This window comes from Crinia signifera, chromosome 19, assembly GCF_055691185.1.
Source record: "Crinia signifera chromosome 19, ASM5569118v1, whole genome shotgun sequence".
Taxonomy (NCBI): Eukaryota; Metazoa; Chordata; class Amphibia; order Anura; family Myobatrachidae; genus Crinia; species Crinia signifera.
The window spans coordinates 46006259-46033394 of NC_139226.1; the positions used below are offsets into that span (position 1 = coordinate 46006259).

The window sequence follows — 27136 nt, forward strand, 5'->3', positions numbered from 1 at the left end:
ATGGCCATTCTTTTTGCCATTGAGGAAATAAACCGGAGCCAGGAGATTCTCCCCAACATCACTCTTGGATTTGAGATTTATGACTCTTGTGCGTATGAAAGTAAAGTGCTAGAAAGCACTATGAAAATAATGACGGGTTTACAAGACGCTGTCCCAAACTACCGGTGTACAGACAGAGGAACCCTAGCTGGCATCATTGGGCACAAGGTGTCCTCGTCAACTAAAAGCATGGCAGAGCTCTCTGGAATCTACAGATACCCCCAAGTGAGTATGAAATGTAGAATATAAGTAACTCCTTATGTTTTTGCATGTTAGTATAAAGTAACATTTTTATTTAATAAAATGTTTTAGGTAAGATGGTCACACTACTAGTTATGTGCTCTAGTGTATAGATACCACAAATGCTATTCCTCATATAGATCTATGTGACAGACGGGCTTCCGGACTCAGTATCCTGCTTTATTAATTACTTATTTCCAGAAGCTCCACCTTCTGTGAGCAAAAATTACTATTCCCCCCCCCCCCCCTACCCACAACACACATACTGAAAGTAGGGACTATGGGGCAGATGTATTAAGCCTGGTGAAGAGATAAACTGGAGATAAAGTAGAAGGAGATAACGCATCAGCCAATCAACTCCGAACTGTCATATTTCAAACACAGCTGATTGGCTGGTGCTTTATCTCCTTCCACGTTAACTCCAGTTTATCTCTTTGCCAAGCTTAATACATCTGCCCCTATGATCCAAAATTTAGGGGCATGTGTAACACTCAGGTCTGAGGTTACAGAGATTTACCTTTCAGGAACACCTTCAGTGGCAACTCAGAATTATTCACAGAGAGGCAGGAGTTAAACAGGTGACATAAAGGGGTTTTATTACAATTTCAGCTTCTTCAAGAAATACTAGCAATTGTCACCATTTACTTAGAATACAGGTGCTGAGGTCTGCATTAGTCTGTATGTCTCTTTAAAGAAGCCATTGGACAGTTAAACAGTCTCTTTGCATTAAGATTCTGAATCCTTGCTTTTGCAGCCACAATCTCAAGCATATATATACAGTACATATAGAGTCTCTTCCAGCATTCTCAAACTACAGAATCAAAGTTGAATAAATGCTGCAGATGCAGCCTTTAGTATCTTGCCTTACTTTCAGTACATTATCCGGATGGCACAGTGTCCAAATGGTAAACCAACAGTCTATGCATGGACTTGTCTTTTGCAGTATCAGGAATAAACTTTGTAGTACTAGAACACAAACAGCAATAGCTGAAACTTGCAAATGCTGGGTGACAAACACAGACTAGTCACATATAAGTTTTGCTTCAGCTTCTTGACTGGGAAAGTCTTTACTTGCTGGGTCTGTATCACAAACAAATGCCTGTACATCACTGGTTACTTACTCACAGCAGCCAGGGTGCTCATATCCTCTCAGCACTACCTTATAGCTTCACTCACTGTGGCTATGGAGGGATCAGATAATCTCCAGGGCCTCCCAAAGTCTTTCTCTGCAGCTTAGCTGGCTGTCTTCATGAGAGGTCAGTGCCTTGCTCCTTGTAATGCTCCAGCAGCTATCACTCAGCAACCATGCTCTCTCCATATGCTGGCTGACTCTGTCCTCTCTTTACTTTCACTTTCTAAAACCTCCTCACCTCATCCTGTGCATGTGTAGCCAGCTTCCTGAGCCAATCCGTGCACTAGGAAGTGCCTGCTATACAGTTAAGTTAACCTCTGCAGTACCCAGAGTGTCCCTGAAATGGGGCAGCAGAATAAATAAAGCACATGGATGTTTTCCATAACAAAACAACAAATATTCCTGTATATTGCTTCAAAAAAAACAGTCCCAGTATTTCTTTCTGGGGTGCTACACATGGACACACATAAGTTACAATTCACATTACATGTCCGTTATTCACATTACACCACACAGTGCCAGTTGTACACATTCCACTGCAGCTGCACACAAGATCACACCGTACTGCAGCAGCACACACAGAGTAACATCACACTACACTAGCGAACACACAGGTTTACAGTGTGCCCAGGGCCATCTTAACAGCAGTGTGGGCCCCTGGGCAACGCAATGCACTGGGGCCCTTACCCATTCTCCCCTCCTAGGATTGGGGGGAGCTATCAGCAGCAGCTTTAATGTACCACGGGTGGCAGGGGGTGCTCTATCTTCCATTCAACATGTAGGACCTGGAGCAGTAACTTCTGCTAATTACTCCGTTACTGCACAGGTGGTGGGAGGGAGAACACGAACGTGTGGAAGGGGGCACTGAGCTGAATGAAGGGTCCCTTGTAAATGACTTCCAGGGAGGTAGGGGGTGTTTTATACGCAGGGGAGGGTTGGATAATGGAGTGGACTTAATATTCGTTATTTTCTGGTGGAAGGGCAGCTTGTTTGACTGCAGATATCGCCATTATCAGGAAATAGATTTCTTAGCCTTCAATAGTATAAAAACCTAGAGTCCCAACTTTCAGGAGGTGCTGGGGACTTGGGGATCAGAGATCAGGAGCCAGAGCAAAAATAACAAAAATATAAAACTGCACACCAGACGTTTGGAGCTGGAGCAGGGACCGGCTGCTGGAAGGCTGATATCTCTGGTTCTGGGCATGACAGAGACAAGCCCCTAGTGTTGACAGAAAGGGGAGAGTCCCAGCTTTTGGAATATACTCTCATAAAAACTCTAAGTCAGCGAGAATCTGAGAAATATGACTGGGAATTGCATTTAACAGGTCGGATGTGGACTGCTGCTTTGAAGTTGGATATCTCCAGTTCCCCAGGGCCGATTTTCAAAATTCTGGTATCCCTGGAAAAAGGGGATCCTCAGCTATCAGCATAGGGCCCTTATACACCTTGGGCCCCTGGGCAAGTGCCCATTAAGCCCATACGAAAAGACGGCCCTGAGTGTGCCTCGGATACAGTGCGGGTTATAGTGCACATCAGATACAGTGCAGGATACAGTGTCTATCATATACAGTGCAGGGTACAGTGTTTGACCGTTACTATACTGGATACAGTGTGGATCAGATGCAGTGCAGGATACAGTGTGGGTCGGATACAGTGAAGGTCAGACACAGTGCATGATATAGTGTGGTTTGGATACAGTGCAGGTTGGAATGGATACAGTATTGATTGGATACAGTGCGGGTTTGATACAATGCAGGATACAGATCAGTTTGTATACAGTGTGGGAAACAAATTGGTTGTATACAGTGTGGGATTCCATGATTGGATACAGTGCAGATTAGATAAAGTTTGGGATACAGTGCGAGTTGGATAGAGTGCAAGTTTGATAAAGTGCGGGATATAGAGCAAGTTGGATACAATGGGGGATACAGTACAGATTAGAGATAAAGCAGGATACAGAGTGGGTTACATATAGGAGGTTATTCTGATCGGAGAGGCCAAACGTGCGTACGTTCACTATTAACGTACGCTCTCCGTACGCGGCCGTTGGGGTTAAGTCCACCCACAACTCAGCCGCATACGTACGGCCAGAAACAACGTCGAAGGGGAGTGGCGTACAATTGAGCGTACGCCAACGTACACGGACGGACCAGCCCTTACACTCCGACAACTGGCGTACAACAGAGCGTACGCCACCGTTTACGGACGTCTCTCGTCCGTCTTCCCACCGACTTCTTGCGGCTATCTGAGCGTACGCCAGCTTGCACGGACGGGTCCATATTGTTTTCAATAGAAAACTCAGCTTATGTCACCGCTCGTGAGAGTGAGCGTACGTCCGTGCACGCTGGCATACCCTTCACATATATGGACCTGCAAATCTTGCCTTTCAACTACAATTCTGACAATTAATTAATTATTCTAATTGTTATTCAATTATTGTTTTCTATTAACTCAATTGAAGATTGTGTGCAAATTAGTGGGCATGGGCTTAAAACATTGCTGAAACATACTTTGTAGGTGTTAGATGTGGTTTATGTTATTGTATCATAAATACAAAACCTATGTTTGTATTAGAGTGAACACGTTGACACATGTCGACTTGTGTAGATTGAGTGTGCTACTGTGTAAAGTCTATGAAAGCACGTAGTGAATGTGTATAACTGTTTAACAAATACCTACCTTAGCATATATAAGCAGGTCTTAAAAAGATTCTTACCTTAAATTAAACAAACCTTTAAATGTAGAGAAGTATAGAAAGATAAGCTTCCAATGTGTTTGAGTGCTGTGTGTGGCTTGCAGGTAGTGAAATCATGGTTTTGACTTAATAGACTGCAGCATTGCTTATTACATTCAGGTGTATGTGTTTGAGTAGTAATCAGCGTAAATTAGCAAACCCAGGCGCACGCTGGCATGCGGTATCTGTAGGGGTGGTCTGAGGTGGCGGTTGGCGGCCGCCTGTTTTGTGTCCGAAATGAACGGTGCTTTAGGCGATCGTGCGGTAGTAGCACCGTTCATTTTTGGTGCACACCCCCGTGTACTCCCATATTTACGCCCATTTTCCCTCATTATTTCGGCCGCTCCCCTCAACACGCCCCTATGCCGCCCCCAATGCCCGTACTCTCGCGTACAGGTTTTTTCGCACGGAGAGACCCGTCCGTAAGCGTTGTGGAGTGTTCGCGCCTGCGCATTGGCGATTGTACGCATGCGCAGATCATGAAAAACCCCGGAACGTACGCGTACGGCCCGTCCGCACCAACCAGAATAAGGCCCATAGTGTGGGGTGGATACAGTGTAGGTTACAGTACAGGTTTAATAAATTATGGGCTGAATACAATCCGTTTTAGCATTGCAGGGTGGCAGTTGTGATGGCAGTGCCAGCGGTACCCTCAGTGCAGAGGGTGTCTGTGTCAGCAGTGCATAAGCACCAGCAGAGGAGCGGCAGAGAACAGGCAAAAGTCCCATTAAAATCAATAGGAAATTGCTGGCTGAGGATTGGCTGAGAGCCATCATAGACTGCTCTCTCAGCGGCTGTCCATTGATTTTAGTGTGACTTCTCCAGCCAGCTGCTGCCTGTTCCCTAGCTCCTCTGGTCCTCGTGCCGGCCTCTCCTGCAGCAGCTGGGCAGCAGGAAGATACAGAGTGGAGGATGCGACTCACCTGTCTGGAGCTTCCCTGCTCTGCAGACTAGATGTGTGTCAGCAGATCCGACATTGCTGTGAACAAGGCCACACACATATAGACACAAAATTTGCATCTTTATCATGCACAAAATGTTAATTTTCCATGAGCACTTATCATCCATTTGGTGATCGATATGTAATACAGGTTGAGTATCCCTTATCCAAATATCCGTTATTTAAATTGTTCCGAAAACCATAGTCTCTAAAATGTACTTTTATTTTTTATTTTTTGCTAAACACCTACTGGCTAAATCTGTAACTGCCACTGCTGGGGAAATAGTATGTAACTGGCACTACTGGGACATGATATGTAACTGGCACTAAATGTGTGCTTGGTATTCAAATTCAGTGTCTGAGATAGTACACATGTTTTAAAACCTTATTTCATGCACAAATAACATATATTTGAGTGTATTTCATGTGTTTGACATGTAAGATAACTCATTCAAATATAAAAGTATTCCAAATTACAAAATAATCCGTTATCCAAAATTCTTCTGGTCCCGAGCATTTTGGATAAGGGATATCCTCAACCTGTAATAACACGTTGGTAAGATATATTTACTACAAGCATTGTTCATTTTTGCTTATACAGGTCGGGTATCCCGTATCCGGGCATCCCGTATCCGAATTATTCCAAAAACCGTGTTTTTTTGGAATAATTCAAATTCCCCCCCCCCCCCCGCCTAACCCTCTTTTAATACTTACCAAGTCCTCCGGCGTCCACGGTAGGCCTTCAGCATCCTCTCCGGCGTCTCCAGCGGTCCCAGGAGTGCTTTGCGCGAGTGCGCGCCGGTGACGGCACCGGCGCACCTGGGAACTTGCGCAAAGCACTCCTAGGACCGCTGGAGACGCCGGAGACGGTGCTGGTGGCCTGCCGTGGACGCCGGAGGACTCCATGGACGCCGAGGGACCATCGGGGACCCACCAGGGGCAGGTAAGTATGGCAAAAAAAAAAAATATTCCAAAAACCGGAATTTTCCCTTATCCGGAATGCTCGTGGTCCCGAGCATTTCGGATAAGGGATACTCAACCTGTACAACATCTTCCATCAGATCCGGCTTCTATGTCTTCTAGCTGTTTTTACCTTTCTCATTATCGTTTCCATTTCTCAGATAAGTTTTGGAGCTCAGGATCCAGAATTAGGCGATACCGTGCTGTTCCCGTCTTTATTCCGTACCGTGCCAAATGAGCGCTTTCAATATGACGGTTTCATACAGCTCCTCAAACGCTTTGGTTGGACATGGGTCGGAATTATTTCTTCTGATGATGAGAACAATATTAAAGCTAGCAATGAGATTAAGAACCAACTCCTTAGAAGTGGAATTTGCATTGCATTCGATAATGTTATTTTAAGCAAAAAATTAAGCAGCATTAAAACAGTGACTGAAAGCACTGCGCAGTCCTCTGCCAAAGTCGTTTTCCTTTTCCTTGATCCAAATATATTTTATAATGTCATTTATTTCATTCAGATAAGTTTTATTCCTGGCAGAGTCTGGATTTTACCATCTTCATTTTCTTTAGTCACTCAGGAGAGCTATTTAAGCGCACTGAATGGATCTCTCATGTTTACACTCCACAGAGGAGAGATACCGGGATTGAAAGAATTTATTTACGGTACTAATCCCTTCAATCTGCCTGAGAGCATCTTTACTGCATTAGTGTGGAAAAATGCATTTGCCTGCTTACCCGCCAACGAGAGCATATTCAGGGTACAGTTAGCGCGGCTTAGAAATTGCACTGGAAAAGAAACACTCAAAATATTTGAAGCATTTTTTGATGTTGACAACTTTAGACTAACATACGCTACATACAGCGCTACATACACTTTGGCACATGGTTTGCATGATATGCTGTTCTCAAAAAACAATCCACCGCCTGATAAATCATATTTCAAGACAACTTTCCAGCCATCTAAGGTAAAGGAATACTGATTTATAGAGGTATATTTTCTAACGTGTGGGTTTTGAAGGCCCCCCTACACTACCGCGATTTGGGCTGATTTCACCCACTCCTGACAGAACGGGCCGAGAAATCAGCACAAATCTGGTGCATGTGATGTCCCCTCAGTTCTGAGTCTGACCACTGACCCTCCTCCCGGTGGTGGGGAACATGTGAGAGGAGCGCATGCGATGTATTGCATGCGATCCTGAAGCTCGGGAAGTTCTTGACTGCTCGCAGGAGATCAGCTGACCATACACTGCTGCTATAGATCGCAGTAGTGTATGGCCAGCTTCAGTTGTGGAGATGTAGAGATATCCTAGGAAGGGTAAGGCTTTTGCCCTGGACAACAAAATTGAGGGGGGCCCCCACAGACACCCCCCCCAGACAGCCGCATCCACCCCCCCCCCAGACAGCCGCCACCCATCCCCCAGGGGAGACTGGTACCTGGGCAGCGCAGGCAGGCATAAGGTCCCTTTAGAGGTCTCGGCAGTCAGCTCCGGGGTCCCTGCAACATATGACATGTCAGCGGCGGGGTCCCTGACGCAGATGGGAACGAGTAGCGGTATTGGCTACTAGTTCCCATCCGTTGCAGGGACCCCGCTGCTGACTTCCCATCTGTGGCAGGGACCCCGGCGCTGACTGCCCAGACCGCTAGAGGGACCTCCTGCCTGCCTGCGCTGCACAGCCCATCTGCGCTGCCCGACCCCGCTGCCCAAGCACGCCTTAATCCGCCTCTGCCGTCAAGTGTGTCCTGTGGCTGTGGCATTACCACCCTGCTGCTTAATCCGGTGCTGGTTCTGAAAATATGGGGGGATCTCCACTCATTTTCTCGCCCATATTTTTAAAGCCAGGGCCAGGTTAAACAGACCAGTGCCTCTGAAACCAATAAAGACAACAATTATGGTGTCAAAATTAATAGGATAATATAAAGCATATACTTATGACCCAGTGCTCGAAGTGGGCCGGTATGCAACGGTATGGCATACCGGCACTTCAAGCACTAAACTATATATTTTTTTCAATGTGGAGCTGCTACTGTCACAGGGACATTCCGGTACCCCTGTGACCTTGTCTCCACCCACCCGCAGTGTGTAACCAGCCGCCTCCAGTGACAGTCGGGAACGGGGAGCAGCAGAGAGTGAGATGGGTAACCCGGAAGATGATGCGCATACAGGTGCGGGGAACTGCCCATCTCTGAGTGGAGTCCCGGGGAGCAGGGCTGGTGACTAAGTGGAGAGCAGAATGGAGAGGGAGCTGGTAGAGATCTCCGCGGAGCTGCAGTCTGCTGAATAGGAAGATGTGTCCCACCTGTTGCCTGCCTAAGCCACCTCCACCTCAGCAGACATTTCGGAGAGCCCCCCCCCCGCACCCGAGGTCACGCAGCTTCCCTGCTCCCGGGTCCGTCTCCCGACAGCGAGACTGAACACTGCGGCTGAATGAGGTAAGCTCTTTGCCGCTTCCTCCCTTCCCGCACCTGCAGGAGATCCCCTGCTCTACCCGGCGGTGGGGGTGGCAGATGTCCAGCCATCCTTTAGAGCAGTGCTCCGCTATTTCCTGCAGCTGCTGCAGCTGTGTGTGCGCTTGTTATGTGTTTATGTGTAGGGATCTCCTGCACATCACTGCTGGCTATGGGTGTCTGCCATGGTGAGGGGAAGAGACAGGTCAGGTGCTACGTGTAACGCCCACCGCTGAAATGTTACACACCACTGCTGCTCGGGCATTTTTTGTTTTTATAAAAAATATTTTTTTAGAGGAGGGGGAGAGAGAACCTGTTGGACAGCAGCTGCAGCAGTAACGGGGACACAAACTATGCACTGGCCTCCAAACTTCAGAGGATTGAGGTGAGGGGACCTCTGATTTAATTGGTTTTAGAATCCCGCCACTGTGTCACGGCAACTTGCAGGTGATGGGGACGTGCGGTGTGATGCAGGTGATGGGGACGTGCGGTGTGATGCAGCTGATGGGGACGTGCGGTGTGATGCAGCTGATGGGGACGTGCGGTGTGATGAAGGTGATGGGGACGTGCGGTGTGATGAAGGTGATGGGGACGTGCGGTGTGATGAAGGTGATGGGGACGTGCGGTGTGATGCAGGTGATGGGGACGTGCGGTGTGATGAAAGTGATGGGGACGTGCGGTGTGATGCAGCTGATGGGGTAAGCGGTGTGATGCAGGTGATGGGGACGTGCGGTGTGATGCAGGTGATGGGGACGTGCGGTGTGATGAAGGTGATGGGGACGTGCAATGTGATGCAGGTGATGGGGACGTGCGGTGTGATGAAGGTGATGGGGACGTGCGGTGTGATGCAGGTGATGGGGACGTGTGGTGTGATGCAGGTGATGGGGACGTGCGGTGTGATGCAGGTGATGGGGACGTGCGGTGTGATGCAGGTGATGGGGACATGCGGTGTGAAGAAGGTGATGGGGACGTGCGGTGTGATGCAGGTGATGGGGACGTGCGGTGTGATGCAGGTGATGGGGGACGTGCGGTGTGATGAAGGTGATGGGGACGTGCGGTGTGATGCAGGTGATGGGGACGTGCGGTGTGATGAAAGTGATGGGGACGTGCGGTGTGATGCAGCTGATGGGGTAAGCGGTGTGATGCAGGTGATGGGGACGTGCGGTGTGATGCAGGTGATGGGGACGTGCGGTGTGATGAAGGTGATGGGGACGTGCAATGTGATGCAGGTGATGGGGACGTGCGGTGTGATGAAGGTGATGGGGACGTGCGGTGTGATGAAGGTGATGGGGACGTGCGGTGTGATGAAGGTGATGGGGACGTGCAATGTGATGAAGGTGATGGGGACGTGCAATGTGATGAAGGTGATGGGGACGTGCAATGTGATGAAGGTGATGGGGACGTGCAATGTGATGATGGTGATGGGGACGTGCGGTGTGATGCAGCAGATGGGGACGTGCGGTGTGATGCAGGTGATGGGGACGTGCGGTGTGATGCAGGTGATGGGGACGTGCGGTGTGATGCAGGTGATGGGGACGTGCGGTGTGATGCAGCAGATGGGGACGTGCGGTGTGATGCAGGTGATGGGGACGTGCGGTGTGATGCAGGTGATGGGGACGTGCGGTGTGATGCAGGTGATGGGGACGTGCGGTGTGATGCAGGTGATGGGGACGTGCGGTGTGATGGAGGTGATGGGGACGTGCGGTGTGATGAAGGTGATGGGGACGTGCAATGTGATGAAGGTGATGGGGACGTGCAGTGTGATGCAGCAGATGGGAACATATGGTGTGATGCAGTGTGATGAAGGGACGTGCGGTGTGATGCAGGTGATTGGGACGTGCGGTGTGATAAAGGTGATGGGGACGTGCGGTGTGATGCAGGTGACTTGTGATGTAGTGGACATGTGTCACTGCTGTGATGTAGGGGATATGTGTTGTAGGTGACAGGGACATGCAGTGTAAAGTTTGGCTCAATCTGTGTGCTATAATGTGAATTTTGGCTCATTGTGTGTCACATAATGTTTAAGTATGGGCAAGTATTATGGGTCTACTATTGTGTTGCATAATGTACTGTATATAAGAGGTATATGGCGTGGCACACTACACAGGACCACGTCCCCTTTAAAGTGGCCACGCCCCTTTCCCTGGAGCGTGCACGCCTTCGGCGTGCGCATAGCAACATCCTTCCCTTTTCCATACCCCCACTTTAAAATTTCCACTTCGACCACTGCTTATGACATAATATGTGTCATAAGCAGGGCTATTTTTGAGCCGGAACGGTCCGGAACGCCGTTCCTGAAGGTCAAATTAAAAATGACGTCATCAGGAACGGCGTTCCTGAACCTGCTCCAGGCCGCCCGGCACCACCAGCCCATTCGCTTGTCCCGCTCCCCCCGCTCGCTGTTCGGCTCCCCCCGCTCCCTGTTTGTGTAATCCAGGAGAGAGACATGCTGCTATTTAAAATTCACCTCTCACGCTGGACCGCTAGCCAATGGGTGCTTGCGGTCCAGCAGCCAATCAACTTGTGGCTGCTGGACCACGAGCGCCTATTGGCTAGCGGTCCAGCGGGAGATATGAATCTTACTAGCAGGCGCAGCACGTCTCTCTCCTCAGTCGGCATAGCGGAGACTGGAGCCTCGAGTCCTGACTGGCATTCTACTCCGTCACATCAGCAGCAGGAAGCCGCGGGTGTCAGAGCGGCTCCAGCCACCGTCCTGCAGCCCTGCTCTGTTATTGCCCGTCGTCCCGCGCAGACAGCACCCTGCTAAATGTAAGTGCGGTGGCTCCCCTGCCCCTAGCTCTGTACCCCTGGCAGTAAGCCGCGGCCTCAGTAATGGGAAGCCGCGGCTCTAGTCTGCCAAACATCCAACCACCCTCCTGCAATGCTTTGGTCCTCCTCCCCCGTCGACCCCCTCAGAGCAGGAGTTTTTTAGGGAACCCTGCACAATAATATAATTAATACTGCATGTGGTGGCCTGTCATTTTATGTATAGAACTATAAATGTGGTGGGCAGTCAAGAAAAAATTATTATGCATAGAAGAGCTATATATGGTGCATTTCTAAAATAAAGTCAGTAACTGATTAATGTCAACTAAATTTCAGTTGACATTATCCAGTTACTGACTTTATTCTAGAAATGCAGTATATATTTATCTTCTGTGCAGCATACACACATTGTCCAAGTTTTCAGTAATTTTAACTCCCTCATCTTTGCGGCCACCTCCTATGCCAGTTACGGATTTTCACAGTGCCACCACCCTGGGTCCACACCACCATCTATTACCTTTAAGTAAAGTTGTGACAAGCGGAGTGCAGCTAGCCACCGAGCCTGAAGAGTGGCAAGCGGACGATGATGCTTACGTAAGTCCCATAGCGTAAGCGGTGGCCGCAGAGATGAGGAAGTACCTTTTTAGGTACTTATGTAGTATCTGGGCTGCCGATTTTGTGATTGTATGCAGGGGCGGAACTACCGCCGGTGCAGACAGTGCAGTGCACCGGGCCCAAGAGGTTAAAGGGGCCCGATGCCACCGTCTGCCCGGCATGACATATTGAACTTTTTTTAACATGTGCGCCGTGTGGGGGAAGGAGGGTACGCGGGCGGCGCAAGGTTCGTGGGTGGTGGGTCAGGACTGGGACTATGATGCGACTTGCAGCGTGTATTCCACGCTAAGTCGGACTCCGGGACATACCCTGCCTGCACGTCTGATACTCTAGTCTGCATCCATTCCAGTTCCGGCCCGGGACTGGTATACTCCGGTAGTCTAGCAACAGGCAGCCAATCGCAAGGCTGCCTGTTGCTGCTCTGAGACAGGAAGAGATTCTGGCTGCTCCAAGCCAAGGCATGAGCATGCAGGCGGCGCGGAGGAGCGACTCACAGGAGTACCAGGTAGCTGAGGTAAGTACACTTAAGAGGGGGCTGGGGGCCGCACCGTTGAGCACACATTATAAAAACGGGGGCTGGGGGCCACAATACACCGCACAATCATTTTTAAATATGGTGGTGGTGGGGGGCGCCGTAACAATATCAGATGGGGCAGAGAAAAGCAGTTATATATTTATATTAATAAATAAAACCATTCCCCGTACATTTCCCTGAATATGTATACGGTATATCTCCTCAGCCAGTGCCTGGTGCATGCATATATATATATATATATATATATATATATATATATATACACTTGTAGAGAGAGGTAGCACACCTGTATACTAGGTAGAAGTCCCGGTGCCCTCCAGTTCACTTAAGAAGTGAATATAACATAAACAGGGTAGCGGCGGCACTCGGCGAGGAAAGAAGGCAATAAACGCAGTAGTTTGCTCAAACGTTTTCGATATCTAATTTGACATCGTCATCCTGATGACGATGTCAAATTAGATATCGAAAACGTTTGAGCAAACTACTGCGTTTATTGCCTTCTTTCCTCGCCGAGTGCCGCCGCTACCCTGTTTATATATATATATATATATATATATATATATATATATATGTGTGTTTTTTATTTCTTTTCACAGAAATGTACAGGTATTGGGTATTGGTTTTATTTATTAATATAAATATATAACTACTTTTTTGTGCCCCATCTGATATTTTTACGGCGGCGCCCCCCCCATATTGAAAAATGATTGTGCGGGGGGGGGGGGGGCAAAGCATTTTTTGCACCTGGGCCCATGGCCCGCTAGTTCCGCCACTGATTGTATGCCTTACCTTAAGGCATACAATCAGATGCGATGCGATGCGATTCGATGCGATTTTGCATAGGATTCAATGTTAAGAAGGTCCTGTTCATTTCCCCACTATCCAAGTGGGCATAGAGTTGAATTTATATAGTGTGGCGAGCGCAGCGAGCCACCGAGCCCGAAGCGTGGCGAACGAAGCGAGCCCCGCGAGGGGACGCATATTTCTTAAAAAGTATTCTGTGTCCCCTCGCGGGGCTCGCTACGCTCGCCACGCTTCGGGCTCGGTGGCTCGCTACGCTCGCCACAGGTTTATATCCAACTCCATGCCCACTTGGATAGTGGGGAAAGGAAAAGGACCCTTTTTTCCCATTGAATTCTATGTTAAAATGGACTCAGACCATTTTAACATTGAATCCTATGGAAAAATCTTGACCATCGCATCGCATACGATTTGGTCGCATGCGATGCGATGCGATCCGATCCGATTTCTAAATCGGACGCCCAGATACTACATAAGTACCCCTTTTTATTTTTTGAGGGCGATTTTATTTTGTCTGGCTCCTAGATTTGAGAAAAATTTTCATGCCCTGGACTATGGACAATTTGTGAGCATTTGCACTGTATACAGCGTGAAGGGCCTACAATATTGCTTACTGTTTGATAGCTCCGGGCAGCCGCCACACTGAAGTTATTATTGTTAATGCTGCGCTGCATTGTGTAATTACGGTAACAGTCACTATAGGTTGCACCAGGTACAGTATAGGGAGAGACACTGTGACAGGTGAGTGGGTAGCGAGAGCACAGTGAGAAATACCTTGGAATAACAGCACAGTCTGCTATAGATCAACTTTGGGTTGCTATTGTGATCATATACATTTTGCCTTGTATTATATGTATCATCATATGTATAATGGGCATCACGGTGTGTGGCATATGTATAATGGCATCACGGTGTGTGGAATATGTATAATGGGCATCACGGTGTGTGGCATATGTATAATGGGCATCACGGTGTGTGGAATATGTATAATGGGCATCACGGTGTGTGGAATATGTATAATGGGCATCACGGTGTGTGGCATATGTATAATGGGCATCACGGTGTGTGGCATATGTATAATGGGAATATCAGTGTGTGGCATATGTATAATAAGCGTTACGGTGTGTGGCATATGTATAATGTGCCAATTCTCGGCGTGCAGGTTACAAAACTGCGGTATAAAGTAGTCTTTTCCTGCAATGCTGTGCCGCTTGAAGTGAGGCTACACCCCTGTTTTTTTGGGTGCATATAATCCACTTTGCTGCTGGGGATTGTTATGTTACTGCCACTGTTGGGAGGAATTATGTTTTTTCTTTTTTTTTTTAAATGTAATGACCCGCCCCTTTTGTAGCTCCTCCCACATCACAGCCCACTTTCTGCCCCCGCCCACAGTTCCTGAACCTATTTTCCTACAAAAATAGCACTGGTCATAAGTATTATTTGTATTATATTATTATGTTTATCATTAATGACAGGGCAGGCACTGCCTCCCCTGCGTCCCCTGACTGCACATTCCTGCTGATAAGCCCTTTCAGATCTCACCTATTACTGGGTCGAACCCGGCATGAACCCCGTATCTATGTGCGGTCTGAAAGGGGTATTAGTGTATTTTTAAAATACTTTTCTTTTTCAGCTAAATCGGTATGTCAGAAATGTTAATTTCACATTAACATCTGGTGAGAAGATTTACTTTGTGAACGGAGAGACTGCCAGCCAGTATGATATAATGAACTGGATAATCACTCCCCAGAAAAAAATCCAGTTTACTCAGATTGGAAGCTACAACAATTTTGCACCTCCAGGGCAACAGCTGATTATTGATGACAAGCTGATTCACTGGAATCAAAACTTCAAACAGGTAACAGAATCCTATAATCTGATCGCTTTCTCTTTAAGTACAAATACTGTACATTTCTTTTAGTAAAGTAATAATGTTACTACAGGGCTAAACATTAGTAGGAGTTGGACTTGGAGTGACAGAAGACTGAGCAACAAAAACTGTGGTTGGATAAATACAATGTTTACGAATATACCAGTTGACCTGGGAGTTGGCCGTACTTCTGGACAGAGGTGCAGGGACTTACTGCCCAATGGTGTTCACCAGGCATCAGTAAACACAATTGTATTTAAAAAAAAACCTTGGGCCTTCGTTCAGGTTGGTTGGTTAGCTGTAAACATCAAGGGATATGTTATTCGCACAGGACCCTAATTGGTTTTGGAGGATGACAGATGGACCCCCTAATGAACAGTATGGACAAGTATGCTCCTTATTCTGTTTCTACAGAGGGTGTGCTACCATAGGACATATTAAATTGTACATAGAACAAAAAGAGAAGAAAAAGTATGTCACAACATGGTGCACCTAATTGACTCATACGAATAAAAATTAACTTTTATTGATATCATTTAAGGTAGCGAAATATAAAAAAAACACAGACAGGACAACATAAATGGTGTGTTTTAAAAAACGGTGGCTCACTAGATTCGCACAATTAAAGACTGTTTCGATATAAATTCAGGAAGCCAAACCCCTCAGGTCATCAGGACCGTTCCACCGCCCCTGCCGCTTCCAAGCCGGCAGCATGACGGGGTGCACCCACCACGAGACTGTCTCGAGGTGGGGGCCCGGCTGTTGCACTTCAGCAAGGTGTGGGACGCCTCGTTTCTGGGCCAGGAGTCTTATTTCGCTAGGTTACAGGCTGGAGTTCGCCAGGCCCCCTCCTCGACGCTACTTCAAGTCGGCCCTCCCAGCCTCAGTGGAGGATCAGTTGCTCCTTCAGGGAGCAATTCACAAGCTCCTCCTGTCCAAAGTAATCCTACCTGTACCAAGACAGGAGCAAGGCCAGGGTTACTATTCAAACCTGGTCCTTGTCCCCAAACCGGACGGTTCAGTAAGGCCCATTTTGAATCTGAAGTCACTGAACCCCTTCCTGCAGGTGTTCAAATTTAAAATGGAGTCGCTCAGGTCGGTGATTGCCTCCCTGGAAAAAGGGGAATTTCTGGCCACTGTAGACGTCAAGGACACCTATTTACACGTCCCAATTTGGCCTCCCCATCAAGTCTTTCTAAGATTTGCGGTGGGAAACAGCCATTACCAATTTCAGGCGCTACCCTTCGGGCTGTCAACTGCCCCGCGCGTCTTTACCAAGCTCATGGCAGAAATGATGGTCCTTCTCAGGCTCCAGCGGGTGAATATCATACCCTACCTGGACGATCTTCTGATCAAGGCAGGATCGGAGGAGGCCCTGAGAGGTGCGGTAAATCTGACTATGCAGGTGCTGAGGGACCACGGGTGGATTTTAAATATACCAAAATCCTCGTTGCTCCCGAGCCGGAGAATGGTGTTCCTGGGTATGACCCTGGACACGATGGAGCAGAAGGTGTTCCTGCCGGCCAAAAAGGCTTCAGCTTTACAGGAATTGGTAAAAGGGGTCCTATTCAATCCTTGGGTCTCAGTGCACCTCTGCCTGAGGCTCTTGGGCAAGATGGTTGCTTCATTCGAAGCCATCCAGTATGCCAGGTTCCACTCCAGGACTTTTCAGCTGGATATCCTCACTAAGTGGTCAGGATCCCCCCGGCAAATGCACAGGAGTATTTGCCTGTCTGCGCAAACCAAACTCTCCCTGCAGTGGTGGCTAGATTCGCCAAATCTATTGGCGGGTCGCTGCTTCCTGATACAGGACTGGCTTCTGATTACCACGGATGCCAGTCTCAGAGGCTGGGGAGCCGTGATACAGGGAGTCCGCCTGCAAGGCCGTTGGTCTCCGTTGGAGTCCATGCTGCATATAAACAACCTGGAACTGAGGGCTGTTCACTATGCCCTATGCTGCAGGGCAGGGTGGTGCAAGTCCAGTCGGACAATGCAACTACGGTTGCCTACATCAACCGCCAAGGAGGGACAAGGAGCATGCCCTGTATGAGGGAAACCACCAGGATATTCTCCTGGGCGGAACGCCATGTAAAAGCCCTGTCGGACATCTTTATACCAGGAGTCGACAACTGGGAGGCGGATTTCCTCAGTCGTCACGATCTCCACCCCGGGGAGTGGGGACTTCACCCTCAGGTGTTCCAGGACCTGGTAGATCTTTGGGGCTCCCTCAGATCGACCTTATGGCCTCACGGTTGAACCACAAGCTGGACAGGTACTGCGTCTGGACCAGGGATCCAGGGGCGGCAGCAGTGGTTGCCCTGACTTGGACGTGGGACTTTCAGCTGGTGTACCTGTTCCCACCGCTCCCGTTGCTGGCACGGGTGCTAAAAAGGATTCGACACCAGAGAGTAGAAGCCATTCTAGTGGCTCCAGACTGGCCTCGAAGGGCCTGGTACGGGGATATTCAGGCCATGCAGGTAGAAGACCTGTGGCGTCTTCCTCTAAGAAAAGATCTTCTCCTCCAGGGACCGTTTGTCTTTCAGGACTTACCGCGGCTGCGTTTAATGGCCTGGAGGTTGAGCGGCAGATATTAGGCCTCAAGGGCCTACATCCCTCCGTGATTACAACCATGACGTGTGCCAGGAAACCAGTCACGGCTTCTCACTACCATGTGATATGGAAGAAGTACATAGCCTGGTGTGAGAGAAATGCTTTGCCACCAGCGGTATTTCGTCTTAACAATCTGTTAAGATTCCTGCAAGCCGGTTTGGACTTGGGCCTCTGGTTGGGGTCCTTGAAGGTACAGATCTCGGCTCTGTCAGTATTTTTTCAGAAGAAACTGGCGCTGTTGCCGGAGGTCCACATCTTCCTGCAAGGGGTGCTGAGGATTCAGCTTCCCTTTGTACCACCCACCCCGCCTTGGGACTTGGATGTGGTCCTCACCTTCCTCAAGTCCTCTTGGTTCATTCCTATGGAACAATCGGAGTTAAAACATCTTACTTGGAAGACGGTTGTCCTGCTAGCCTTAGCCTCAGCCAGGCAGGTGTCTGAGCTTGGGGCATTGTCTTGTAAAAGCCCTTACCTGGTATTCCACTAGGATAGGGCAGAGCTCAGGACCAGGCCACAGTTTCTGCCAAAGGTTGTGTCCGCATTCCACCTGAACCAGCCTATTGTGGTTCCTTCCAGCGTGGTACATCCTGATATACCTCTCTCTTTAGATGTGGTACATACCCCCAAGGCGTATGTTAAACGTATGGCTAGAATCCGGAAGTCGGATACTTTGTTTGTATTGTATGATGCGCAAAAGAAGGGCTCTCCTGCATCTACAAGGACTATAGCCCGGTGGATTCGATGCATGATACAACAGTCCTATGCATCGACTGGGTTGCCCCTTCCTCCAGCGTTGAAGGCCCATTCCACCAGATCTGTTGGGACTTCTTGGGCGGCTGCCCGAGGGGTCTCGGCCCTGCAGCTGTGCAGGGCCGCAACTTGGTCAGGGAGTAACACATTTGTCAAGTTTTACAGTTTTGACACTCTGGCCAGGGAGGATTCCCAGTTCGGACAAGCGGTTCTACAGCAGACTCTGCACGTTCCCGCCCGTTCTGGTAGCTTTGGGACCTCCCCATAGTATAAACCCAGTATCCCATTGGACGGTAGAGAAAATAGGATTTTGGGTACCTACCGGTAAATCCTTTTCTCGTAGTCCATATGGGATACTGGGAGCCCGCCTCTGTGCGGTTTTCTGCTGTAACGACACTGTTACTAACACGGTTATGGCTTGTTGCCTTGTGGTCATATATTGACCTTCTTCAATGATTATTGGTGAACTCAAAGTTGTTATGATTCACCTCTTTTGTTATTTTATGTTTATTATTTTGGTTTGGGTGTGCTGTGAGAATCTCACCACGTTATTGTTCACATACCTCCTCACATAGCTCTCCTTCGGCACAGTTTTTCATTAACTGACTAGTGGAGGGGGATAGAGGGGAGGAGCCAGTGCACCCACACTGAAAGCTTTAATGTGCCTGTCTCTCCTGCGGAGGATCTCTACCCCATAGTATAAACCCAGTATCCCATATGGACTATGAGAAAAGGATTTACCGGTAGGTACCCAAAATCCTATTTTTATGGGAATATATATATATATATATGTTAAATACGCTATATTTTATCATGGTAATCATTGGAGCAGCCCACCAATTTTCCGAGACCCCAAAGTGACTTAAAGGGGCAACACAGATCTATACTTCATGTGACAGACTGACACTGGTCGACACCGGTGTTGACTCTCTCCAGTAGAAAATATAAGTTGTGATTGGTGCAACAATATAACTATAGGAAGTGTGAATGTGCTACACTAACTTTATAAAGAACAGGTGGGCATTGCTCCACTGTACTACACTGTACAGACACTCCTGCGTTGTTTAACACACATCTCTATGCACCTTTATGCTGGGGAATTGAGCCAATAGCCATAAACAAAAATATATACAGTACTATAATTATCGGCAATCAATTCCTGTATACAGTTATATCGAAACAGTCTTTAATTGTGCGAATCTAGTCCCCCAGGACCCCTGCCCATGCTGACCGTTCAGGGGGATGAATGTTTTGGCCGGGGGGACTTGTATAAAAAGTCTCCCCCCGGCTGTGGCATTACCCTGCTGGCTGGTTGGTCCCGGTGCTGGTTCTTGAAATACGGGGGACCCCTAGTCATTTTTTCCCCTGTATTTTGGGAACCAGGACCGGCCCTTGAGCCTGGTGCTGGTTTTATAAAATCCACGGAACCCCGACTTGTTTGTTCCTGTGATTTTATGAAACCAGGACCGGCTCTTTCAGCCCGGGGCTGGTCATGCTCAGGAGGGGGGACCCCACGCAGTTCTTTTTCCATTTATTTTTACCCTTTTTTTTGGACAGAACCATGCACAGATCACAATGATCTGTGCATGGTTCTGTCAAATTAGCCAGCCAGAACCTGGTCTAATTTTTTTGCGATTTTTGGTAACCTTTACCAAAAATCGTACCCTATTACATGTGCGTGTTAGATGCTTTCCAATGGGAAAACATCTGGATGCAAATTGAAGTGTGACTAAAAATCGGCACTTCAAAATGTGTGATTTTGCGGCAAAAAATGCGATTTTTTTTTTGCCGCAAATCGCACCCTATAAAATATGCGAAAAAGATTTTGCGAAAAAAAAAGGCAAAAAAAAAAAAACGCACCCTATTACATTTCGCCCCATGTGCACTGCAGGTGGGGCAAATATAATGAACAGAGAGAGTTCGATTTGGGTGAGTTATTTTGTTTCTGCGCAGAGTAAATACTGGCTGCTTTTTTTTACACTGCAATATAGATATCAGTTTGAAGGAGACACCCCACCCAAATCTAACTCTCTATGCACATGTTACATCAGCCCCACCTGTAGTGCACATGGTTTTGTCCATAAGCAAACAAATGTGCTTGGCAAAAAAATCACCTGAATCACCCCCTTAGTCTGCTGCTGGTTAAGGCTGCTGTGCATGGATTATTAGGGAATCGTGCATTAATTATTGGACAACTACAAGAATATGGGTACTTATGTAGTATCTGGGTGCCCGATTTTGTGATTGTATGCCTTACCTTAAGGCATACAATCAGATGCGATGCGATGCGATTTTGCATAGGATTCAATGTTAACAAGGTCCTGTTCATTTCCCCACTATCCAAGTGGGCATAGAGTTGATTTTATATAGCGTGGTGAGCGCGGCGAGCCCCGCGAGTGGACGTGGAAAACATTTTAAGTAATACGCGGCCCCTCGCGGGGCTCACTACGCTCGCCACGCTTCGGGCTCGGTGGCTCGCTGCGCTCGCCACGCTATATAAAATCACATCGGATCGGGCGCCCAGATACTACATAAGTACCAGAATATGGGTTGTAAAATGTTCCTTAAAATTCTTTTTTTACATTCCCATTTAAACTTTTTTCTGACAACCCGGGTAGCGTAAGTTATAAACAGGGGGGCGGAATATTTTGGTACCATCACTACTAAATACAATGGGATCCTGCAGTGATGGGTCTATGGCTGGTTCTGTTACCAATGAGACACTGTACAAACTGAAAGTGTCACATTTACATTTTATTAAAGGCCCCCTTACACTTGTTCAACTTATACCCCTTTTCCACTAGCAACCTGGGTCGGACCCGGTAAATTGTACCCGGTTCGAACCCGGGTTGGACATGGGTAAGAGACACATTTCCACTACAGTGCTACCCGGTAAATTGCCTGATCATCACCTTTTACACTTAACCTGGGTAAGGCCTTTTTTCCCTATAGATTACATAAGCAAAAGCCTTTTTAAAGGGCTTTACCATGGGAGGTCACAAAATAGGGCCAACATTACACCAAAAGGGCCACCATTAAAAATATTACTATATTAGAAGAAGAGACCACACTCATTTATTTTAGAATACATTTTATTTTATTTTACTGGCAATATTACCACACTCATTTCTTTCAAAATAACTTTTTATTTTATTTTACTGACAAATATTATATCTTTGGAACTTTCAAAAGTTTCTTCACACAACACAAGAAAAGACATGCAAAAAAAGGGTAACAAACAGAGTCCTGGGCGCTTCTTTCTGGTGTTATGCTGCCTTGCCTTAACCTGAGAGGGCTATTCCTTCTTCGCCCCAATAGAAGCAATGCAAATAGTTTTTTTGGTAAGGAATCTGATGTAGCGCCTTATTCCTTACCAAAAAACCTATTTACAAGAAAAGACATGTTCAGGTAAAATGTTTGCCGTACACCTGAGCCTTTGGCATACATAAAAATGAAAAAAGTGCACGGGTACTTGTTTCCTAGAAGGGCGCCCAGGATTTTGATCTTAGGCATCGCAAGGAAAAAAATTGCGTCGGTCGCATCGCATGCAGCCAAAAAAATCGCATGCGATGCGACCGACGCGATTAACGTGATTTTACATAGGGAACAATGTTAAATGGCCCAATTGACCCGATTTCACATAGGAAACAATGTTAAATGGCGCACAGACCCCGGCGAGCTACCGAGCCCGAAGCGTGGCGAGCGGACGCGGAACACGCTCCCGAAGCGTGGCGAGGGCAGCGAGCCCCGCGAGGGGACACGGATTACTTAACATGTATTCCGAGTCCCCTCGCGGGGCTCGCTGCGATCGCCACACCTCGCATTTCTTATGACAAATTATGATATACCGTAAATTCAGGGGAGTCTAGGTTTGGCAGCAGTGTAGTAGACGTGTTGTCACGGCTAGTGGTGTTTGCCTCACTATACTCTGGGTTTAGTGGGGCACTGGTAGCAGTGCTGGAGGCATAGCTAGTGGAAGTGTTGGTGGCGTAGCTAGCACCAGTGGTGGGGTGGTAGCTAGTTGCTGTGCTGGGGGCGTGGCTACTGGGTCCTCTATATGGTAGAGGCTCTTGGTGTGGCTGTTGCTCACACGAAGTGCTAGGGGCGAAGGGAGTTGGCCCTCTACTGTATTGGCCATATGCATACTCATGGTGTGCTGGGTATGCTGGGGCCTGTGGAGCATGTGGCGGATATTGTGGATAATGAGGAGGTGGCATATACCCACAATTAAGTATCCGTTCCAAGAAGGACAATTGTCTGTCCTGCATGTCCTTTAATTGATCCAAGAAAGAGTGCTGCATCTATCTTTCATTTGCTAAAAACTTCTCCATACGATCATCCTCATTGGCCTGCATGTCGGAGTCCATTTCACGCAGTTGTTCTATTACAATGGAAGAGAAAGCTCTTGCTGCTTGATCGGAACGGTTTGTTTTTTTCTTCTTTGGCGGCACTTTGTAAACTGCAAGTGGGACAAACAAAAAAACACTATAAACATAAAATAGCAGAGGTGTTTGCAGACCTGTGCTTGCGGCCCTATCCCAACTGCACACTTGCGGCACTCTGCAACATATACCGTTGATTACTGGGAAAAATGATTTTTTTTTTTTTACTTACTATTTGAACGCAGTTTTGGTGTTTGTTGTTGAGTCGGCTGCTCCATTGTTGTTTCGGACCCCTCCTCCACCATGGACTGTGCGGTGTCAGACAAAACAGACCTATCGAGTAGACTGCACTCTTCATCGCCATCTTCCGAAATCAGGAGCGGAGAAGTTGGGCAGCACGGTGACATTGCCATGGTGTGTTTTCGTCGCGGCTCGGGGGGGCTTGTGTGCCTGAGCGCTCCCGAGTCCCCCCAAGCCCCGCTGAAAATACCCGAGCCTGCCGCCGACATCAATGCGCAATGTGACAGGCCGTTAGGCTGAAGAAAGCGCTGAAGTGAAATACTGCTATCTTTTATTATTAAGGTACCGTATGCATAAGAAGGGGGGGGGGCGAGGCCGAGGAGAGGAACCCATTAATGAATCAATGCTCAATACTTTATGCCTGGGGGGAGGACAGCGGCATCACTTTATGTGGTGGATTTTGCTGGGCCAGGACAAACCTGCCCTGATAGGTTTGTCCTGCCCCAGCAAAACCCACCACTCAAGGGGTTAATACTGGTACTACAGGTATCCATGATATGGATTCAAGGGCGGACCAGACAGCTGCTAGCGACATGGAGTGTGGAAGGTGTGCGGAAGAGGGGGTAGTCTTATATGGCGAGTATATAACAAACTCTACATTTTGAGTGGAAATGTTGGGGGGTCGTCTTATACGCCCAGTCGTCTTATACGCCGGCAAATACGGTGTATATATATATATATATTTATATATATATTTATTTGAAGTTTAGTTTCTGCAGTTTTTAAGGTTTCTGTTATTTTATTTCTAAATGTATATTTATATATAATATATTATAAATTTATATATATGCTAACCCTGGTCGAAACGCTGATCTACCAACTGGATCTGCGATGATCGTTGATCCTGATGACGAGATTAAATCTTCTTGAACCTGTGTGGTCTCCAGTCATTTCAAGTGGTCCGAGTGCCGCCAATCTTCCAGTTATATTATATATTATAAATTTATATATATGCTAACCCTGATCGAAACGCTGATCTACCAACTGGATCTGCGATGATCGTTGAGCGATCATCGACAATCGGACAAGGAATTGGAAAAACCATGTTAAAAATGCTCAATTTTTGGATCCCGATTGAAAACTGAACACTTTTAATATTACTGATTCCTCGGCCCGGCTGTCGGATCGGTGCATTGCCCCGTATATTTCAGATGTATTAAAGACTTTAGATCTTGAAACAAAATTTTTTATTACTAGTTAGCCTAAAATAATGTTTGTGTTGATGTATTTCTTAGAGTCCCCGTTCAGTTTGCAGTGAGCACTGTCTTCCTGGATACAGAAAGGCATACAGAAAATCAGTACAAAAATGTTGCTATGACTGCATCGCTTGTTCAGATGGGGAGATTTCTAATAGCACAGGTGAGTCTTGTCACTGAGGCTCTTATTCTAGTTGACTCGGACGGATGCATATTTTCCGATGGCCACTGAGTGTTCTTAGCCCCGCCTACCGTACGGATCACTCTCACAGCCCGAATGCGGTAAGACGCCAAGCGAACGGACCGCGAGTGGATGTTTCATGTGAACAACTCCCCCATCTGTGGGAACCTCCCCCATCCTCCGATGGTCGCCGACCATCGAATGATGGATCGAGCAGTCAGACAGCTCTGAGTGCTCTAGACCACTCGGACATTTCTCAGTGCGAAAGCAGGGATATGGGCGGACAGCTGGCATCCGGCTATGTCATATTCCCATCCCCCACACGTGCGTCACGGCTGGATTACCATATGTACGCCCAACGTTTTTATGGAACGCGGGGAGTACGCACATGATAATGAGCCCAAACAGCCCTTCACGCCCCTCTCCACCCCCTGCTCGGATTGTTCCGACCGATCGTTTTCTGTGTGAAATTCACGCCGTATTCGGACATGCGCGGCGTTCGCACATGCGCAGAAACGCCTCTGCACATGCGCAAACACAATACATCGGCCGTCCGACCGAACACGCAGCCGTCCAACTCAATCAGAATAAGGGCCTGAGTTGCTATTGGTAAGAATGTCAGAATTTTGTCCATACCACATTGTAAAAACAGTGACTCATGACGTATGATTGGACAAAAATGGCTAATTAACCACTTGTCTTGCTTAGAGCCAGATCTATCAAGCTTCAAAAAGTGATAAAATGTAGATAAACAACCAGCCAATCAGCTCCTACCTGTCATTTTTCAAACCCAGCCTGTAACATGGCAGGTAGGAACTGATTGGCTGGTTGTTTATTGCTCCTCATTTTATCACTTTTTGATACATCTGGCCCATAGTCACATAACATGCTGCCACACCAGGCTGGGCTCTCTCTGACATGGTCACATCTGATACATTGTTAGAAGCAGTTAAAGCCCATGTGTGTTCTAATCAATCAAAGTTACAGTGTTTTAGAGAGATCTATCAGGTCCCAGTACTATCTGGCATAGCCAAGTGTGTGCAGACGTGGCTACAACTCTTTGGGAATAGTAAGGTCTATATCCTAGTAGGAAAAGGACCTCTAATGTCACAAGCATGGCACAGCAGAGGCAGGCGCAATGGCCAAATATTCCCTTGCGGTCTCACTTAGCTCGCCACCTGGTTACTACAGGCACTAGATGGTGGCATGGATATTGACAGTATGAACCCACAACCTTGCTCCTCCCCCTGGTGTCACATGGTTGGGTGTGAAAGAGCCTTTCTCCAACTAGCAACTAACCTTTGGGAATGAAGGTAATTTTTTACATGCTGTAGGGGGCCTGTTTATCACATTTTATTATATTTACTTCATAAATTATCCCCATTATGTAGAGAGGTATAATAAGTGCCACAAAGTAGTAAGTGATTTTTTATTATTATTATTATTATTATTATTGTTATTATCATCGTCAATGATTTGATGCAATACTTTAATACAAAAACATATCTGACTTCTAATACTAAATCTATTTGCTTTGTTAGACATGGATAACTGTATCAAATGCGCTGAAAACCATTGGTCTAATGAGAAGAGAGACAAGTGCACCCCCAGGACCATAGAGTTCCTCTCCTATGCGGACACTCTGGGCATCTCATTATCTTGCCTTGCTATTCTCTTAGCTGTTGTGACTGTGGGAGTTCTGGCAATCTTTTTCAAACACAGAGACACCCCCATAGTGAAAGCCAACAACAGGAACCTCAGTTACGTTCTTCTCCTTTCCCTTACCCTGTCCTTCCTGTGCGCTCTATTATTCATTGGTCGTCCAGACACCATCATCTGCTTTTTCCAGCAAGCTGCTTTCGGGATCATATTTGCTGTTGCCGTTTCTTCAGTTCTGGCTAAAACCATAACGGTTGTTATAGCGTTTAATGCAACAAAGCCTGGAGCAGAGTCACGGAAATGGCTACGATCTAGAATTTCTGCATATGTAGTTTGCCTTGGCTCCCTGGGAGAAGTTACAATATGCTTCATGTGGTTCCTGTTCAATCCCCCATTTCCATATTACGACACAAGTGAACGATCTATTAGTATGACACTACAATGTAGTCAGGGGTCGGCTATTGCATTTTACTGTGTTGTGGGTTATATGGGAGTTTTAGCTGCGTTGAGTTTTATTGTGGCTTTTTTAGCAAGGAAATTACCCGACAGCTTTAACGAGGCGACACATATAACATTCAGCATGTTCATATTCTGCAGTGTTTGGCTCTCGTTTTTCCCGACATATCTCAGCACCAAAGGCAAATACATGGTATCGGTTGAAGTATTTGCCATATTGGCTTCCAGTAGTGGACTTCTTAGTTGCATATTCATCCCGAAGTGTTATATCATTATGTTAAGACCAGACTTAAACAGTAAGGACCGTCTGATTGGGAAAAAAGTTAGTCGATATAACGTTGAATGTTCCTAATATACATGTAAGGTATTTGGTTTGCTGGGAATTTGGTTTGCCGGTTACCTGTAGGCTAGCCAGAAAATAAATCATGGAACTACATTGATCACTACAGATTTTTTGAAGGCGAAACCACACAAAAAATTGCATATTTGTTGATGCTAAAATGTCCCTTTTTATTGAGTTTTGT

General features: G+C 47.2%; 1 protein-coding gene across 1 annotated transcript; it reads left to right on the forward strand.

The window, feature by feature from the left end:
* Window positions 1–26964, forward strand: LOC146041534 (vomeronasal type-2 receptor 26-like). Its single transcript, XM_083161494.1, has 5 exons — window positions 1–264; window positions 12252–12386; window positions 14842–15066; window positions 24356–24479; window positions 26039–26964. Exons 1-5 carry the CDS (start codon window positions 1–3, stop codon window positions 26962–26964), a joined length of 1674 nt encoding a protein of 557 aa, XP_083017620.1.
* Window positions 26965–27136: the final 172 nt, after the last annotated feature.